Source organism: Mugil cephalus, chromosome 8, assembly GCF_022458985.1.
Source record: "Mugil cephalus isolate CIBA_MC_2020 chromosome 8, CIBA_Mcephalus_1.1, whole genome shotgun sequence".
NCBI classification, from domain to species: domain Eukaryota; kingdom Metazoa; phylum Chordata; class Actinopteri; order Mugiliformes; family Mugilidae; genus Mugil; species Mugil cephalus.
This window is the reverse complement of record NC_061777.1, coordinates 21,464,548-21,485,156: the sequence shown is the minus strand read 5'-3', so window position 1 is coordinate 21,485,156 and position 20,609 is coordinate 21,464,548. Positions and strand designations below refer to the sequence as shown.

The window sequence follows — 20,609 nt, the reverse complement described above, 5'->3', positions numbered from 1 at the left end:
TTTACATTCCATTGTTTATGACACATTTTCGATACATAATGCTCTTATTACAACCTTGGCATGTTTATGCACTATTTAATTTTTTACCTCATATAACATCTAAAATATTGTAAACTCATTTGCGTTCATGCTTTGAATAAAATCATGTTGTTATAGTTTTTGAACAATAGTGGGAAAATTGAGGAAAGTCCTAAATATTTATTTTCTAAGAAGGGGGCCTTAGCAATAAGACCACTGCACTCCCAAACATACCAATGGCACCAGCTATTGAACACCATATACTGGCTTCGCTCAAAGTACAGCTTACACAGCCTTCAACACTGGGACACAATTTGGCAGAAAGTAGTGATACGTATGTAAGGTGTGAAGTTATCAGTTATTGAGGTGGGGATAAAATGTGGGGGAAAAAAGCTAAAACAAGTCAAGTGAACTTGTGTTTTCTTGAAGACATCACCACTCATCCAGATTTTGTAGCTTTTATCAAAGTAGTGTATTGAGTTGTAAATAACTGGTGGGAAGATTGGATTTTTATTAGGAACATCTACCTGAGACTGACATGACTAGGGTTTGATGATAACCAGGTAGTCACCTGAAACTGGAGAAATTTTAAATTAGGAATATCACAACTCTCCAGTCAAAAGTTAGCCACAAATGCAAAATGGCAAAATGCATATAGAATATAATTGAATCAGGCCTTACACGATCCTCATATGCACTTTATAATTTAAAATCCAAAATTACAAGGTCAAGGATGAAGTCACATTCAATGTGAACACAGAAAAGCAGTACATGCCTATTGCAGATTCCACTTTGGCGCCATCTATTGGTAATATTAAGAACAGACGCAGAACAGAGTGAAATGGGGTGACAGCACCAAGTGACCTTTTTCTTCAACCATCAGAATCATCATCAGAATACAACAACAGACAACCTAAGTGAGATTTGTGTTAAACAAAACTGCACATATCTTCCACATCTGTGCGGGTCTTCGCCATATGTCTGGAATGTCTATGCAGGCAATTCTCCGAAATCACTGCAAACAGGCAGGGCTATTTTTATCTTTATTATTATTTTGTGGTTTATTATTTCTATTAAACCTTTATTTATAGAAGTAAATCTCACTGAGACACGAGGAATTGTTTTTTTCAAGAAACACCTGTACTAATTTAAATGTGTTTGCGCTGACCTCACCACAGCGAGGTAGCTTAGCATACATTTGCATTTGATAATTTAATAATAAATAAAGCATACAAGCACGTAGAGCTTAATTGGGAAGGTGTCAGATATAGGATTAGGGTTAGCTAAGGTTAGTTATTAAACATCGATCGGGGTGCGCGGCTGCAGAATAAAAAAAAATAACATCATCATCAACAGAAAAGAAAAAATATCAGGTAATAGTCACAAAGTACATGGTCATCATGAATTGGACTCACAAGAGCTACAGACGTACAATCTGCGAGTAATGAGAAGAAGAAAAAAATCAGAAGGGTGCATGGTAAAGTTGGCCAAGAGGAGCCCAGTAGGAGATATTTTAGAGAGGGGTCCGGTCCTGTGTTCGAGGTCGCCCATGAACGATATGGGAGCGCGCTCCCGATACTTCAGGTGAATGAGAGGGAAGCGGAGGAGCGGGACACGGTTCACTGTGCGTCGCAATAAAAAGGAACAATTAGAGGAAAATGAGTTGTGTTACGTCGCTTGGGGCGCATGTTTTTATGACAGCATATCTACTGTCCGTGATGGGATGCGTTGCACAAAAAGTAAGTTGACATTTGTTTGCTGAAAAAAAATAATTGACAAACTAAAACCCCGTTCAGTGTCGTGCTCCCTTGTATGGAGACAACCAGGCAACGGGCTACCTTGGTAAAACCTGATATTCAAGAGTTGTTTGCTTCTTAGCAAACATTCTGACTGAAAGAAATTTAAAATAAGTTATTTTAAGGAAATATAATAGTTTTCATTGTTTTCGGCATAGGCATATGTGTGATACATTGAGAGACATTTGCCTTCGTTATGTTTGGAATTTCAATATAGCTCGTCTGTTACAAACAACCTTGTACACATCGTTAAAGGTAATAGCAAGAAGCGTCGCGCAGCGTGGACTGTGCTTGAAAAGCGTGTATTTTAATACTGTAGATGCCCTTTCGGCAGATACAACGTAAGCCGACTATATAAGAAGACAAACGTGCTTACAAAAACGCCTGAGCTGATGTAATACAGTATGGAGAACTTTAGCAGGTAGCCACTGACTTTAAATTGACCATTTCTACAGTCGAGTTTTGCGCACGTTCTGCCTGCTTAGAGAACCGGACGTAAACACATCCCTTCAAAGTGCTGCTTCTAATATTGCGAAATTCCTGAAGGAAATAAACTTTACTGCACAAATAGATTGTTGTGTATTCAGCTCAGGATTTTTAACGAAGTTTGTCCATTACATTTAGCCAGTCCATCCACCTCATAGATTATAAACCAATGTAAGATAGCTTTGCTTTTAGTTTTAGTAGTTTATAATATAAAATGAATCCATACTTTTTTGGAGGCGATGAAAACGCCTGTCAGGTTAGTCAAAGACTTTGCTTCATGCTGGCTTACGCTCCGTTTGCCTTTAACTCATCCATGAAAACTTTCTAAAATTTCTGGTCTGTATGTTAAAGTTTCCAAACTCTATGTGCTGCATTATATCCTCTGGGGCTTTCAGAGGGATGTTTTGACGGCGCAGGCATGTTTTGATTTTACTGCACTTCACAGAGTTAGAGAATGGCATGCAGACTCCAAACTCCCGAAACGAGAACCACATTGAGAGCGCGTTAACCTTATGTTTAACTTTTCATACTCTCTGAGGATGGATCCCCGAGCTTTGCATCTGTCTCGGGAGGTTTTCAGGATCAAAAGTTTTCCCCTGATGAGCAGGGTCCCAGTGAACACCCAGGGGTTGCTTCTGGGACATGTTTTTACGCTCAGCGAGACTTTCATTCATGTTGAACGTGTTTTGGCTTCTCCTGTGGTGGAGTCAAAGCTCCTGTCAAGGTAGTGAGCCTCACAGCTGTCTAGTGGGTGCTAAAACTTGATCGGTTGAAGTGTTTAAGTTGTTTTGGTGAAATAACTCTGGATGGTGTTGTGTGAATACCTTTCTCAGAAATACAACAGGACTTGTTGATGCACAGTGTCAGTAATCTGAAACAGTTATGTTTAGACGGAGGGAGGGTTGGCCATCGGTACTTTGATGGCTCACAATTGCACAGAAATTACTACGTCTGCTGTAGGGTGATGTATATAATGTTCCTGCAATGTAAATAAACAGCAAAATCCTAAAATGACATTGCGCACGTATAGTGCACACCATATATTTTTCTCTGTTCACTTCATGTAGCATAATGCCCCCATATGTGGCAGTGGCTGCTGTCACAATGCAGTATAAGAGAGGTGGCCCCTGACGCAAATTTCCAAGAACACCATAACTACAGCCAAGAGAAGCACCGTGGCTTCCACCTGTCAGGAGTCGTCCTCTTCCGCTTCCGATGGGGAATGACAGCTCAGCAGCCCAGTTCTTAGAACTGTCCAACAAAAGCCCTTGGTATACTGAGTCGACGGCTTCTCCAGCTTTAGTTCCTGTGTGCATAGGGTGCTCACTATCTTTGCAATTATCTGCCTGAGGGGGCATGGTAAATGATGGCTTTGTTCTCCGCTCCCCTTTTGTATTAAGTTGATTTTTGGAACAGCATAAACAAGCTTGGAATTTATTCTATCCCACTCAGTCTGTCGGTCCACAATTCAGCTCTGTGGATGAGGCCGAGTGAATTTGATCTTTGTTTTGATGCTCTGCTCCGTGTTTAGGAAGGTTTTATTTGTGATGGAATGAGGGGACATTCATCTCTAATTGAATTGAGTTGTGGGACCCGCGAACAGTGAATTCACTCATTCCTTCCATAAATTATCTGACAACAGATACACAGAGTCTGTCAACAGATAAACACGTCATTGTGTGTCAGTGAACTACATCAGGAAGAGAAAGGATGATATAGCTGGGGATGGTGTGACGAACAGGGATTTAAACAAGAGCATCATATTCGGTACTGTCTGCTGTCCTAAAAAAAGCATGTCATGGATGCAAAGTGATTGCAATATGTTTGTTAAAATCTAATCTGCATCAGAAGTAGAACTTTTTGTCTGTCAAAGTCATATAGTGCCTCTACTATTCAAATCCTTCATTTGATGCACAGAGCTAAGCATATAGAAAATAAATAAATACCTGAAAACCTTTGAAATCTGTTTAACAAATTCCCCACCAGACATTTAGAATTCAAGAAGCTACAGTGTTGAGTGGCGGAAAACTTTCAAGAAAGTCCATTTGCCTTTCTTTCAGCAAAACAATTCCAATGTTTGGCATCTTTATATTTTTGAAAATTTAACTTTTTTAATTTAGCTTTGATGCTATGTAATCCTGTCCATTAGCGACGCGTGCTGGGGCTAAGGTCAAAGCCGTAAATACTGACACAGACATAATTAGATGATTCGACTTAAATTATTTTGTTATAGAAAATAAGTATAGTTAATTATAGTATTTTTGTTCTCTGGACAGATCTAAATATATTACTGTGGTAGAGGGCTTAGTTAGTAGTTGCCAAAAATCACACAAAATTTCAGGGGTTATATGTGTTGCTGGAAAGGATATCCAAAGAATAAGCTTTTCTGGTTATTTTGATGTTGTGGTCAAACTTGGGAATATGGTTGTATCCATTCAGACTTTTGATTGATTGCAGTTTAACTGTGTAAGTACAGTCTACCAGACTGAGCTTCTCACCAGCGTCCTGACCAAAGACTAATTATCATGGATGCATTTCCTGGATCTCATTCCAAAATCTGGAAATGATTTCTCCAAAGTAGATGAAAACCAATGTGGTGATAAGGTCATGATTTACCACAGGGGTCCACAGGCTCGCTTCAACAGCTCCCACAGCAGCAGCAGCAGCTCTTTTAGGTGGAAATATGTTAGTAGGTTTCACACCACAAACATGGGAAAGAGAGCCTCAATCTGCCTGTTTGTCTCGCCCAACCAATCACGTTTCTGTGCAAGTTTCAGGAACCCAGCAGTATTTGTTTACTGTGCTTCACTTTTCCATGTCCATAGACTTCCATAGACTATAGTGAACATCGTATGAGGGGCCTGTGAATGAAATGTTGGTCACACAGAGGTGAAAATGCACTGAGGGAGTGACCCACTAAGGTGACGATAGAATTGCTTGGGCTTAATCAGGCCACCGCAGAAGTGGTTTGTAAACTTATCATGACCTGAATGTGCAGCCACTGATCGCACCATCAGAGGCACTGCCGTTACAAAGGGGATACGTGATGAATGCTGGGCCTTTCCACAGCTGTAAAGCAGCTTCTATCTGTATATTTGCGGGGAGCTGGGCAAAATACAAGTGGCAGGACAGAGCTGCATTCAATTCTTCTTTGCTGCCTGCAACTCTCTCTCTCTCTCTCTCTGTAAATGATATGGGAAATTTTATGTTTTTAAACCGGATTTAACTCATTACATGCAATGAAAAGTAAGTCTCTGTTTTCTGTGCACTCTCCTCCAATACAGTATGTGAAATCTTCCTGCATATACCTGTACATTTGTTGATCTTGGAGGGCAAAGTGCTTTTTATTCCAGTTGAATTAGCTGCACTTCTAATTCCATTAAACTCAAGTCGCTGCAGCTTTTGTCTTTGTGGTGGATTGAGTCTTGCAGTTTCTATTTTAGAAATACATTTTTATTCCTGTGCTTATACAACTGTGAGTATGTAACTGCATCACTTATTCCAGCCAAATGTCATTGATTAAATTGTGAGTCGAGTTCAAATATTACACATAATACATTTTCATATATATTTTTTTATTTATTTATTTTTAGATTTTTATACAGAATTACAAAGACCTTGTCCTCACAGTTTTATAGTGTCAACATTGGTGCCAACTTGAGAAATTGAGTGTGATTGCCTTGCATCCCTGGTGGACTCCTGCTACCCGAGCACTAGCCCGTGAAGCAGTGTCGGTTTTCTCCTCCAGTAAACAGGACTGGTGAGGATTCCTGCCCCTTTTTGAGGGGCCCGCCTGCCTGTTTATGAGCTAGTCCGGGACTGTTTGTGCATGAGAGGGAGCGTGTGTGTGTGTGTGTGTGTGTGTGTGTTAACAGTTCTTCAATGGAAGCCGGCTCGTGTTGCACAGTTTTCACAGCAGTGTCGTCACCCTGGGTGGTTTGAAAAAAATCAAAAAAGAATCAGTGTAACAGCAAATGGTAAGGTCAGGCTCCTGTTTTGTCAAATATAGGCATACTGACAAGCAGACTGTGTCTTGGCTTGTTTACATTTTATACTGGAGACGGGTATAAAAGTGAATAGTTTGTGACAGATATAAGCCGTGACCAATTTAAATTAATACTCAGACATGCATTTGTAACACAAGCACTATTTTCTTTTTTTAATGTTTGAATTCATTTTCTAATCAAACAGTGCATATGATACAATTACATTTTTATAGATAATAAAAGTAATAGCTGTAGTACATCAAATTAAATCCACACTATCAATTTGTGGTTTTCAAGTTATCCCTGTGGTTATGAGGCAAACATGTCCAAAGATGTACTGATGCAAGAGCGAAAAAATGATAGAACAATAGCGTTTGTTAGGGGCCTCTCAGTAATGACAGCAGCTGTTCTGATGTTTCACTGAACAAGTCATTTTAGACAATTACGTGCTCAGTTGATCTACTTCTATCCAGAGAAGCCACTGCCAGTGGCACAACTGGGACGCAGTGACCAGTCGGCTCTTATGTAAACTCTCAGCTTGCCTTGTGCTTATTAGCATCACTTCATTAAAATATTATCTGCCCTCCCCATTTATGAAATGGCGTACTGCAGTCGCCATTGTTTCGCCATGAGAAAAGGCATCCTTGAATAATTAGCGGCCTGCCAGCGGAGCGGCCTGTGATGTAACAGAATGGAGATGTTTGGCATTATAAGAATGTCCCATTTCCATTCGACACTGTGGCACTTTGAGGCCCTTTCATGTGTAGTCTAGCATGTACATCCCAGGGTGCAGGGGACCTCATCCTGGTGGGAGAGATGACAGCCTCTACCCATGGCAGAGTTCTCTTTTAGATACCAGTAATTTATAGTTGAGCATTATTCTCAACTTCGGTTTGTCTATTTTGAAGTGTATTGCAGGTGTTTAAGAGAGGCCGAGAAAAGAATAGCAGTTCAGTAGGGTGCACTCTGTTTCTCTGATCCTCCCGATATGCTCGTAAAGTGGCTCATTGCGCAACCTCGCTGCAAACACTGCGGACCCCAAATCAGCTTACTCTCTCAAACTTCAGCAGGAAGGGCATTTGGCCTGTTCCAATGTCATCCGTGTAATTCTCTGCTGTGTCGCATTCATTTTCAGTGTGTAGGCAGTGCAAGTGCAGCGTGACACGAGGAAAAGCAACAAAAACACAGTGAATACATTGTCAGAACAGTGGTAACCTGAACAAAATTATTAATGTTAGCATTTTTTTAATTTTATTTTTTTATTCAAATACTAGTATTATTAATTTTATTAAATGTTATGTCATGCATGTGCCAGAAAAAAGATTCCTTGACAAAGCGTCTTCTATTTGTAAATGTAATTAGAAAACTATGCACTGTAGTGAGCTGGGTAATTTGTTGCATTTCTGGTCAGCCACACACAGACTTCCTACTGTATTTCCTTGAAATGCTAACGTGACTGGCAAACAAGTTTTGCGTCATAGTTTAGGTCTACGCCATGATTTTCTCAAAACTCTTTTGATTTGGTTACATGCAGTAGTGTTCCGCATGCAATGGTTCTCCACCAAAATTAAAATGCTGTAAAATGTTCTACTTTAAAAGATATTCCCATAATCCCAGGGACTACAATCTGCCTAGGATAGAAATACATGTTAGGGATGTAACCAACCTTTTAATGGGGTATTTCTACAAACTGGGATGGCCACAAGGAATGCACTGAGCAGCCTAAACAAATGGTATAGCAAAGCTGCACAGTTTTTGTAAGTAGCTAATGCTAATACTGGTTTTATCCTGTGAAATTAAATGACAATAACACTGAAACCGGCTGCTGAGTAACTGAGACAAAGAATAGAACAGGTCTGTGTAGGAAACATACAGAGGTCACAGACGAGGCTAAGAAGAGATATGCAAGACTACTACTAGATTTAATCATCATTTGATTATCATTCAAAGGGGTCACGAGAAAAATATGTATTCAACTGTACCTGCTGGTTATGGTATTTTAATGCAGATAGTTGTTGAGGACAGCACCTTTTCATCTACCACCGAAAACACATTTTAATTGTTAATTAGGTCATGCTGCCCTATCTGCCCTCATGTGTCTCTTATATGATGGCCTGCCTGTGACACTGTTTGCTCTATAAATTATGTAGAACATCTTTGGATGGATTCTTTTTGTGTGATTGAATGTTTCACCCCTACATTCAAAATTACTTCTAGGTTTTTCAAAATAAAATATGTTAACTGAGGATAAAGGCATTTGGAATAAAGCTAGTGACAGTTGGTCCATGACACGAAGAACGTTCTCGTCTGGCTTATTAGGTCTTGGCTTTGCCTGTGTCCTTGATGCCCTTTTTTCTCCTCTTACCTAAACTGCAATCTCCATCTCAGAGAGATCTCATATGTTCTTTGCTGAGTCCTGAGCACAAGCTTCGCCTGCAGGTATTGGTTTGCTACTTGTCTGGCATCAAGGCCTGCCAGTCTGGGGCATTCCCACATCCCAGAATTCGAGGCCAACAGGAAAGCTCATAAACACACAGGCCCCCTACAATGGTCTGGTCCTCAGCTACCTGGCCTAACCACACATCTGCCACTGCTTAGGGCCAAGGTCCCCCTTACATCCCCATACACCTGGGAAGAATTACAGCCAGCATGTTTGAAGAAATACCCCACCCCTGAGGCTTACCCAGGCCACCGGTACTGGCAAAACACAGGCTTTGATATCAAGGCAGAACAGCTGAGTTGAATAGTTCACTCTGTGTATGTCAGTGAGGAATCAGACTACAGTTGCCCCAAAGTGCGGTTTATACCTCTGCAGGACTAGACGCAATAACCTACGCACGCAGCTTATGCCAGCGCAGACTAATTATTCCTGTGTGCTCATCAGTCTTGCTTGCTCTGTAACAACGGCACCCAAACGCTAGTCGGCGCTGTGTCTTTTTTGCCAGTCGGGTTAATTTTTGTTTGTACTTTCTGTTGCACATTCAACAATGAAACTTTCAAACTTTTGCCAAATTTGTGCTGGGGACTAGTCATACAAATGCTTATGCCTTTGAATCTCCTCAGTCAATGTTTCTTTGGTGTGTTCCATTTTAAATGATCCAAAACAATCTTTTCGATGCATCGCCATGACTCACACGTACATTTCTGGGGAGGTGCATGTTAATCTCTGGCTTTGGGGTCTGTATTGGAGAGACTGCCTGCCAGTGATTCATTTAAGAATTGACCCGGTGTATAATAACAGTGGTGAACAAGTTTAAAAAATAATGCATAAGAATAACAAGTATGGCCATGCCAGCATGGGTGACTATGATGTGAATCAAAGGCTGCCTTGGAATTTCTCAAACTGAGCTCAAGCTGTTGTGTGTTAGGAGTCATGTTGATTGTCTCTCTGTGAAACCTGACACCTCTGAGTGCCTCAAAAAATGTGACATTTTCAGATCCGCCTCCAAAGCAGATTTAGTGGATTGTGACACTATTTACTAAATGTAACTCCTGTTTCAGGTGTACTTTGACTGCGGAGCCAAGGTGGATGTGGTGGATGTCCAAGGCCTCATTCTGTCTCCTGGCTTCCCCTACAACTACTCCTCTGGGACACACTGTGTTTGGCAATTTGTTGTGCCCGTTGATTACCAGCTTATTCTGGAAATATTTGACTTTGATGTGTTTGAAAGCCATGACGCAGCAGCACAGTACTCCGCTGTCTCTACTTTTGAAGAGGAAGAGGCAGACGAAGAGGTGACTTTCAATCCTGGCAGTTTAGCATCGGATGAAATCTCAGTGGATAAAGATACTATGCTTCAGAGTGTGGGAGATGTCTTAAAGAGTCAGCAGTCCTTCCAAAATGGTGAGGTCAAGCAAGTGGTGGTCCAGGAGCAGTCCACAAAAATGGAGATTGCCAAAGTCTCAAATTCTGCTAGAAGGTCTGCGGATGCCTCTTCAAACCTGTCTTCACTACCCCCTCCCTCTCTCCTCCTCTTACCTGGGGCTGTGTCCCCAGGAGACAAAATTGTCAACTCTGCCTCCTCGTCTCACCTAAAGGGTGACCTCAGCCCTAGTTCTAACCCAAGCACAGTTATGGAGGAGATCACCCAAGCTTCATCGCAGTCCACTAGCACTCCAGCTTTGAGCCCAGAAACTCAGCAGTCCATGCTTGACGCCTGCCCCCACGATGTCCTCTACATCTCGGACCTCATCACCTTTTCCTCCAGGTTCTGTGGGTCCAACCGGCCTCCCAGCAGTCAGCTGGTTTTCGGTTCAAGCCAGGAGATGGTGGAGGTCATCATGGAGCTCATCACTACCACCCACTGGGGACGTGGCTTTGCTCTTCTGTTCCACTATCACAACCTGACCGAGCCAGGGGGGGACCGTCGTGCCATGGCTCCCGCAGCCAGCAAGGTAGACTCTCTGCTGGCTGCTGTGAGTGGAGCAGCCTTCTTCGCTATGATACTTACAAGTGCCCTCTGCATCATTTTCAGGTAACAGAAGTAGTGCAACAGTTTGTAAGAAAATTATAAAAGCATAAAAGTGTTGATAGTCATGTTGTCATGATCAGTGCAGTACTCTTGTTTATTGACTTATATAATGCTTTATTTAGTGTTAAGCTTCTTCTGCTACCTCAGTGCTATAGTTTAATCACCCATTAATGTGGTTCATTAGCTTCATTACATTGTTATCTCAACAAACACTCAATAGACTTTCATTGTTCCCAGGGGATAAAACAGTGTCCAGTAGGCTGACTCAATTTGGTATGTCTTGACAGCTATGAAGTGGTTTTCAGTAAAGTTGGCGCAAATGCTCAAAGACCACAGAGGTTTGATCCTAAGCCTGCATCACTTGATCTTTCATGTAGTTCTGCAAGAGTGCACTGCAAAATATCCCAACATGTACTTGACAGGTCGATACAACAGAGACTATTTCGTAATTCAATCCCATTTTGTCTATATCCATCAAGTAAAAATTGTAATTCACCCAGGTCTAAAAACCTGCAAAACTAATGACTGTTTACCTGCAAAACATCAGTATGTACTGTCATTGTGAGCATATTAACTTGCCCATGTTTGCTTTTTCGCTCAAAGCACTGCTGTACCATTTTATCCCCATGGGGTTTTTCAAGTCAATGCCTGAGACAACATAGCATTTACTCGACACTGCAACACTACTATTTTTATAGTAAGACATTTGAGTCACAAATTATCTCAAAGGGTTACAAATGAACAACAGATTAAACTTCCAGACAAATCACATTTAACTGACTCCTCAGTGAATATTCTCCTGGGAAAATTCACAAGTCCTATCTTTGATTTCTCTCATGAATGAAAATACGATGGTCTGACAGAAATTGCTCATACACAGATGCACACACTCACACCTACACAGTCACAAATTTGTTATGTTGACTCAGCTGGAAGCCACAGTCCCTGATGTGGTGACCCTTGATGATAAGGTTGGTTTGGCTTCTACTGTGCGGCTTCCTTGATGTGGATCATTCTCACCATAGACAGCGGGGCATGTAAGGTGCTGCACCTGGCACCAACTCCAAGGCACAAAAAAAATACACGGTGCATGAAAGTGAATGGGTGGGGAAATGGTGAAACTGAGTTTTGTAGCGATCGCATTGTCCACTAATCAAAAGGTGTGCCCACTTCCATCCAAAAAGACAACAAACACAAACTGGGGGTGTACAATCGGTGCTTTGTAATACTATCTGTCCTGATTGTGTTAACCTACTGGTCCAGTCGGATTCAAATGTTGTCACAGTTCGTGTTCAGCTTTCTGTGAGAAACAGTTTAATTTGATTTGTGTTCATTTCAAATCCAGCTCGATGTCTCCAACTCATCCGTCAGGCACAATAACTCTGCAGGTTCCCGCTATTAATGACAGGGAAACTGGAAACATGTGTTCAATAAAATGAAAGTGTAATTAGCAAGAACAACAACACAAGTCATTCAGAAGCCAGGAAATGCATTGCCATGAAACATCAAACTCATGAGTAGCCTCAGTGGCTGTTTGTTTCTTATTCAGTTGTTCCCTATTAATTTAAATGAGTTCACAGAAAGCTTTGGAAAACAACTAGCCTGGCGAGTCAGATGAGATCCTGCAAGTTTAAAGCAGCAAAGAGTTTAACTCCCAAAGTCCTGTCTGGTCAGCAAACAGCCAAAGGTGGACGAGAGTCACAGCAGGAGTAGCCCTCAGTTGACTGGTGACTGGTAATGAACTCATTCAGCTGTAATTTTTAATAAGAGGGTACTTGCTCAAGTATTTCTGCATGCTTCAGTGCTCAACATGAACTGTTGTGAATTGTGAAGAAAACAGAAAAACTCAGAAAGCTCATTCAGAAATGTCAGACAGGTATTTTTTTTTTTAAAAAAAAGGTGTAAAATAATTGTACTATACTGTACTATAACATGCAAACTAACAGTTCTACAGTTCTCTTAACAGTTCTACACGTGAACTAACAGTTCACGTGTAGAACTGACCATAGAATAGGCCATTTGTGTGAATGCAAGACTGTGGTGGATCATCCAAGACCACAATAGAGCATCTATTGAGTGGAAATAGCCACAGAAATGTAGGACCCATTTTATGTTGGTTGAGGTGGTTACTATGTCAGAAACCTTCCATTTCACTACAGTTGTATGGGATAGTGTCCATTTTTACATTTCTGGTTTTACATTTCTGTGCACAACAGAGGAGATATTATCATCCTAGAATATGCTGCCAAGAGTGGAGAAAAAAACTGCGCACATTCATTACAGCCGATTGGTGGATATGTCTGTAATTATAAATTGAATTTCTGTGGTTCTTCATGTTTTCCAGACCCAAACTGTGTCCAAAAAGAGCCAACTCCTGCTCATCCAGCAACTCTGAGGTACAGACACTACTACTGTTGTTGCATGAAAAAATAACCACATCTCATTGTTGGCTTTTTTAACAAATTTAGACCAGAAAACCTATTTGAAAAGTGCTTACAGATAAAGATGGTAGTCTTGAACAAATATCACAGAGGATAAAACTCATATGCTGTAGCTATTTTCATTTAAATTTAAATTCAAACCTTAAAGTCCACAAAATGAATTGGATTAGGGGTCCCAGATTAGACGCTTATGAGCGAAGGGGACTGTCATGAGGAACTAGTTATTTGAGCATTTATAGCGTCATAGCAAGACCTAAAGAGCTCTCTAATTCTTTAAGAAAATAAGATTGTATATGCCTAGAACAATATCTCTGGATTTTTTGAAGCAAATCATTAAACTCTAAAAGTAATTTACAATAGCAATTCTTCCAAAAGAAGGCAGCTTTCGGTGTCAACGTGTATTCATTTATTATCAGAAAAAACTCAAATTTGACATGCATGGTAGTCATTCCAGGAAAACCTTTTGTGGTCCAAAGCTACGGTTTGTCAATAAGCAAATAAACCTTTTGGAAAAATGTGCTCTGGGCGGATACATCAAAGATGGAGTTGTTGGACCACAACAATAGTCATGTTTGGTGCAAACCAAAGACAGCTTTTCTGAAGACCTTCATACCAGCTGTAAAGCATGGCATTAGAAATGTTATGGTTTGGAGTTGCTTCACTGCCTCAGGACCTGGTCAGCTTGCAGTCAGTGAGTCAACTACGAACTCTGCATTATATCATAGAGTGCTTGAAGGTCACCTGAGGCCGACTGACTGAATGCTTAAGCTGAACCGAACCTGGACCTTTAAACAGGGTGATGATCCTAATCTCACACACCAATCCACCAAGGAATGGCTCAAAAAAAAAAAAAAAGATGTGGCCCAGCCAAAGTCCAGATTTGAAACAGGCAGTTGATGTAAGAGAATCCCTCAAAAGTCCTGCAGCTGAAGATTTTTTTTCTTGAATGTTGGTCAAAACCTAATGTGAGAAACTAGCGGACAGTTATGCAAAATGCCTGTTACCTGGTATTTCTGCTGGTTTACACCATGATGAAGTTCTGTAGATCAACTCAGTGGCATTGTGCTGTGCTGTAGGTGCCAGCGGGAGCCCAGACCACCGGGGCCGAGGTCAGTGAACTGCAGCTGATGGCTGAGAGTCAGGCCAACCTGGAGACAAACACAGAGCAGGACAACAACAACGACAGCCCTCCACATACAGGTTGGAAGGGCACACACAGAAATGCACCAGACATTGGATAGATGTGTCAGATTTCTGATGTTGGTCACAATAAAACATCCAAACTCTGAATTCAAACTATATTCTGCTGTTCTTGAGTTAGAAGATAAGATTTTATGATGAGGAATGCAGTTATTGCAACAAGCCCAAAGCCCATGGATAACTCATTATTCTGGATGTCACTCATTTGGATTTATATCTACACTGCGTGTTTAGACATTTGACTACAATAATTTCAGGAATGATAATAATACCTTCAGGAAAATAAATCTGTCATTAATTCACTTCCTGGCAAAGTAATGATGAGATGAAATTTAAGTGCTCTAATTTAAAAGTGAAGACTTGAGGTTTCAGAAATGTGTCTCAGTTGCTGTGAATTGTTTTCAGGATTTATCAGTCAAACAGTGTAGGATTGGGTTTTCTAGTCCAAAAGTATCTCAACCTGGTGTTCTACTAACCGCCCACTTCTTCTAAATGACTTCCGAGCAACATGCAGCTGCTATTTCCAGAAATGGATAAGTCATGGGAAGATTCTGGTTGAATCACTATGTACGTTGTAAAATATTACTTTAAATCCAGAGCTCTGAGAAACTCTCGGTGGACTCTGGGTGGGTCTGCTGAGTTTTCAATGAAAAGGAAAATTGCATTAGTTTTGGAGCAGCACACAGGCTTGGTCCTGGGACAATCCAAAGACCTCTCGCTCTCTCAGTGGGACTGAACCCAGGCTGAGAGATTTGTGGGTTGTGGCATTTAACCCATAAAGCAGCCTGGGAGTATTTTGAACAACAGGGGAGTACAGTCCCCTCTCTGTGGGCTCCAGTCACTGAGTTTACACCAAAACCCACAGCTTATACACAGTGAAGGAGTTAAGATTAGCTCACTCTGAATGTTGTTTCATTCAATCATTTAGGTTAGGGTACAACAACCATAAGCTCTGCTACTTTTCTGAACACCAAGCAGTCCCAAGACATAGTCAGCATGGAAACAACGCGGTGCATTGGAATTAATGTCATTTTCCAGTTGTGAGAATACACTAGTTACCAGTTTCGTGACGAAAAAAGCACCACTACGCACAGCAAATGTTGAGTAAACGATTTTCCCCTCATGTTTTTGTAGTCAGCGTTGGCGGCGACGTTTCTCAGAATGCAGAGGTGGATCTGTCCTGCAGCGGTCTGACTGAGCTCGATCTTGGTGCGGATGAGGTTTTCATTGTATCATCAGCCCCAAGCCCAAGTGGCCTACCCTTCTCCCCTCTCACGGTAAGAACCGTTTCAGTGATATCATCACATGCTCCAAGGCAAAAACACTCTGGCGTAAGAATCAATAAGCTAGCAGCATGGCTCCATGGATGATTATGTGTCGGTGTGTTGAGCCACCATTTTATTCCATTTTGAAATATGCAAAGTGCTGGATGGATTTTCTGGAGGTTAGTCACACTCCTTAGAGGATGATGGTCTACTATCATTGATGACCTGCTGACATTTTTATCTATTTTTTTGTGTAATTTGCATTGACATCATTGCTCCAGCTTCGTGATTCTATCAAATCTGGTGACCTGTTAAGGTAAAAAAAAAAATATATATATATATATGTATATATGTATATAGATTATTCCAGGTCTTCACCTTACGATCAATGACCTGCAAACACATGATCAAATTTTACTATGGTTTCAGTGATGGTATGGGCAACAATATACTTGCAAAACATGAGCCTCTAACCATTATTAAAGTCTGCATGTTAGAATGTTGCTAGTATGGCTTTGGGCACTTCTTCTTTTCTCCATTACAGTAGGATGAAATGTTCTGAAAGCCATAAATGGACACGGAAATTGTCTATTTGATGTCAGTGGGTTATGTCCTTGCTTTGGGGAAATGATCCCTTTAACCAATGAAGATCAAGGGTCCAGGACATTCTTTGCTTTGGTTTGACCCAGTGTTCCTATTAAGACTGACACCACTACACTGGCATACGCATGGTACAATCTAAAACTATGAATACTAGGAGGACATAAATGGGAAATGAGGATAATTAAAAGATGGGAGGAGCGTTGAAGTAGCAATGGTTCAACCAGGCGTTTTTTCCTCTGCTCTCTTTTGTATTCTCTTGGAATAAGAGTTGGCATAAAACAAGTCTGGCAGCTTTTTGAAGGACTGGCAGGCTTTTCTGCAGCCTAGGCTAATGGAGTATTATCTACAGAGCCAGATTCCCAGCTCCAATTGTGTGTGTGTTTGTGTGTTGGTGTGTGTCATGCACGCTTTAGTGCACAGTGTGTGGTCTGCCTGTGTGTGTTCTCAATGCAGAACTCCATGTAAATAATGTGGAAACGCTGCATGAGCAACTTGTTGCAAAAATTATTAAAAAGATATAAAACTCGTCTTCTCGGTGTCGTTGCCAGGGAAATTTCCAGGTAAATGTGATACTTTTACCTGGAAAACTATGCGGGCATGTACTGAACCTCAGTTTGACCTCTCTTACAATAAAGCAATGAGAAGAGTTTATAACATTTCTTGCTGTGGGCAGCGTGAAGAGATCAAGACGGAGAAGTCTGGATCAAAATTTTTGTACATGTCTCGCCGTCTGAAAATCAACTTTGTCTCGTTCTGTTTTCCTCAGGACCCAAGAAGGGTCCCTAACCCCGGCTTTGGAACCACAGTTTGTAAGCAACAGCGCTGGGTGGGATGGGAGGGGGGTTGATTTCTTGCTTCGTGTGTCAAATCTAGAAGTTGCCATTGTGTTCATTCGGCTTTAGTGAGCTAAAGAACATTTTATTTAAACCCCTGGCTAATTCTTGTCTAGACAAGGCTAGCTGCTAGTGACTTTGTGGGAAGGATTATCTCTCTCTGATGAGTGCAACCCCTTAAACCGTTCCCCTTCCTTGACCAACAGCAGGTAACTTATCAGAAATGATATGCTGACACCCGCACATCAGACCCGTCCATCACATTTACCCTCTCTGTGGTTGCAAAAAGGACATATATAAGGCTCAGTTTGGTGCCGAGTCGCCTCAAATGATGCTTGGTTTTGTACCTGTGAAGTGCAGTTAAGATTGTACAAGTGTGTGCCTACACGATACTACAAATGTGAGTGAAAACATTCTAAAGTCCCCGGCTGTTCCCTCGACAGTTTTAATATACTTAATAAATAATGATGAGATTTGTCGCCACACATGCTCAGCTGGCTGGCTGTGTGACTGAGTGGGCTGAGCTAATCAGCACACTTTCTTCTCGTTAATCCATTAATGTAGTACACAACAAAATCTGCAGGGAGACATTCAGGTGTGAGGAGTTAATGTAGCAGGTGCAAGCACCAGACAGGCAGCAGTCGGTTCCTAATATCCCTGCGCTGTTGCACACAGTGATACTATTTGGCTGCTGACAGTGTCGTGTGTGTGGGGCAGCACTTTTCCTTCTGTTTGAATGTGGCTTCTTATTACTTATATGAACTGGGGTCAGACTTTCTTCTTGTTGCCTGACCTGAGCCCTGTTTTTCAAGCGTTGCTCCATACCAAAGATGCGTGCATGATTCGGTAACAAGCCCCATGCTCAGTGCAGGTCATTGACCATTGTAGCTGCAGTTGAGTGACTGTGCATAATGCCGCCTTTGATATGTGAGCTATTTATGTTGTTTATTTCTAATTAGTTTGTTCATCCGGGTATAGGCCACTGTCTTTTAACCTTTTCTTGGGAAAGCTTGTCAGCACTTCCGTGCTTAGGATCCATGGATGAGCGCATCTGAAGAAGAATCTAATGACGTCCGTGTTTCTCAGCAGCGGGAGAGGTTTCTGCGACACAGTGACACCGGTCCTGACCCTGCAGGAGAGTGGCCTGACCTCACCGCCTCACCGACCGGTGCCAGGTCCGCCAAGGACGACGGCAGCGGCTGCGCCAGGCAGAGAGCGTGGAGCGTGCGCACCTTCCAGGACTTCCTCCCTCCGTTGCCGCAGCTTCATAAGAAGTGGTGCAGCTGGAACTCCACCAGTCCCTTCACCAAGCTGGTGGACAGTGTCAGTATTGAAAGCATTGCAGTGTTTTCCCACCGAGGGCCAGAACGGCTTGAAAGGTTGAGGAGGCGTTGTTGATGCTGTTGTGACAGGGCGTCATAAATTCTACTTTATGAACTGACTTGACTAAAAGGGTCACGTATTTAACTAAGCAGATCGGTTTGGGCTTGCATAATTAACCACAATAACCAGACAATTGTTTGTGGAAAGATGATTTCATTTGAAAAAATAAATACATAAACTACAATTACTTCTTTCACTGGGCTGTTGTAAAAACTGACCATGTTTCCAATTTGGACAATTGGATCAGTTTTACAACAGATCAAACATGATGTTTTGTCTATAGTAGAACACACTGTTTCCTATGCCGTCAGAAGTTTAGCTAAAACTTATGTACAAGTTATAGAACTGTGTTGTAGTTCGGGACATTTTGAGTAATGTGAAAAGTAGCTTTAATGTGAAACATTTTCACTTGAATTGTTAACATCACATCCACTGCCAGGGTAAGGTGAATGTTGGCTTGTTGTTGTGTCCTAGTACTACCAGAGCTTTTTCCACTCTTAAGTCTAAAAATTCGGTCATGTCGTCTGCGTCATTCCAGGCTCCACCCAGTTTGGCAGCTAACTGCAGAGGTCCTGACAGCAGGAAGGTCTTCTCCGACGTTCACCTGGAAGCCAAGGCAGACACCAGCACCATCTCTGACTCGTCCATGAGCAACGCCTCCTACCCCCTCACGCAGCCTGCCCAGAGGCAGCGGCGTCTCAACTCCGCCAGCAACCTGCGACGCTCGCGGTTCACAGGGCCTTGCTTTGGCCTTCTGTCCGGGACGGCAGACCCAATGAAAGCCTGCGGGGTCCTTAACACCCCCGTCTCCCCTCCAGAGCCCAACCCCGGCTCTTCCTCCTCCACACAGTGTCAGATCGACAGTGGTCAGGCTGGAATGAGGCGCGATTTCCCGGGCGAGGGCGATCACGTCAGCGTCCCCGTGTTTGCCATCTCCGAGGAGGAGGACCGGCAGCCTCTGGTCTCAGCTGAGCACCTGGACCAGACCTCTGCTGTAGTGAACGGACTGGCTAAGGGGACACATGAAAGTAAGAAGGCCACTGTAAGAAGCATCAGCCTCAGCCCTCAGAGAGCAAGGCAGGAGTGGAGGCCATGGGGGAGCCAGGTGTCGGGAGGGATTGGTCCACTCCCTTCCAGCGCGCTGACCCAATCAAACACAGTCAATGACAGCCAGACACCCTTCGGCCTGTCCCCAGGGCTGTGCAGTGTGACCAAACAGATGTGAGGAGATGGTGAAGAGCAGGGACTCTGACGGGACAGTTCACGCATTTCTGAACTCTATTAGTACCACTGTGAAATATATAGCCAACTTCTCAGCTTTTACAAAACTATTATTACATTTACTATAGCTTCCTGTTGTCAAATATATTCTTGTCACGCTGTTTTTTTTTTTTTCTTTTCTATTTTTATAAAGTTATGTATGGACAAAGAAGAAATAATATGCTGCTTACGATACCAAGGCACTGACTGCTGTGGTGTTATATATAAAAAAGATGACTGCAAACACAAACTAAATGTATTGTTTGGAGTGACTACTTCATAACCCCAATATTTTATCATGTCAATATTTAGATAGATGCTATTCAGGGAGTTATGATACTCCAACCATCGCACTTTGCTTTCAATAGATCTTTCACTTTGGATTTTGAGCTGCCTGTGCTTTCTGCTTTTTCCTTAATGTCGTTTCCATGTGATCATTTCTGATACTGCTCATTCATTATTACCCAAAGGAATTCTGCAGAGCATAGATCATACAGTTATATCAATGTTGCAACAGTGCATGCATACAATATATACTCATCTAAGGCTGATACTGGATTATAAAAGGGAACTCAAAATAAAAGTGTATAAAAGTACTAATATACACCATAGTGTTAAGAGAGATACGTGTAGTGTTAAGGGAGAACTAGAACCCACAATGGTATTTAAAATAAGCTGTTATGAATTAATGTAAAGTTTTAATAAAGGTAATGTCATTCACATCTTGTGTCCTTGATTGACAGAAAATGTTACATGGTCAACGGGAACTTTAGACAAACTTGTGCTGATCTTCAACTTGAAATAGTTTTGAATATGCACAAGCTTCTTATTTGGTCCTCATTGAAAGTGGAAACACAAATGCAATA

The 20,609-nt window shown here is 41.8% G+C and overlaps 1 protein-coding gene across 2 annotated transcripts; it reads left to right on the top strand.

Annotated features, from left to right (window-relative positions):
- Positions 1-1,553: 1,553 nt before the first annotated feature.
- si:dkey-112e17.1 lies at positions 1,554-20,463 on the top strand. Of its 2 annotated transcripts, none has more exons than XM_047591640.1 (7): positions 1,554-1,757; positions 9,788-10,761; positions 13,103-13,154; positions 14,276-14,399; positions 15,534-15,676; positions 18,190-18,423; positions 19,022-20,463. In XM_047591640.1, the coding sequence occupies exons 1-7, from the start codon at positions 1,677-1,679 to the stop codon at positions 19,706-19,708; spliced, it is 2,295 nt and encodes a 764-aa protein (XP_047447596.1). In that variant the 5' UTR covers positions 1,554-1,676; the 3' UTR covers positions 19,709-20,463. The 2 variants fall into 2 exon arrangements, with proteins under 2 accessions (XP_047447596.1, XP_047447595.1); XM_047591639.1 differs by having other exon boundaries at positions 1,556-1,757; positions 18,187-18,423.
- The last annotated feature ends 146 nt before the right edge of the window (positions 20,464-20,609 follow it).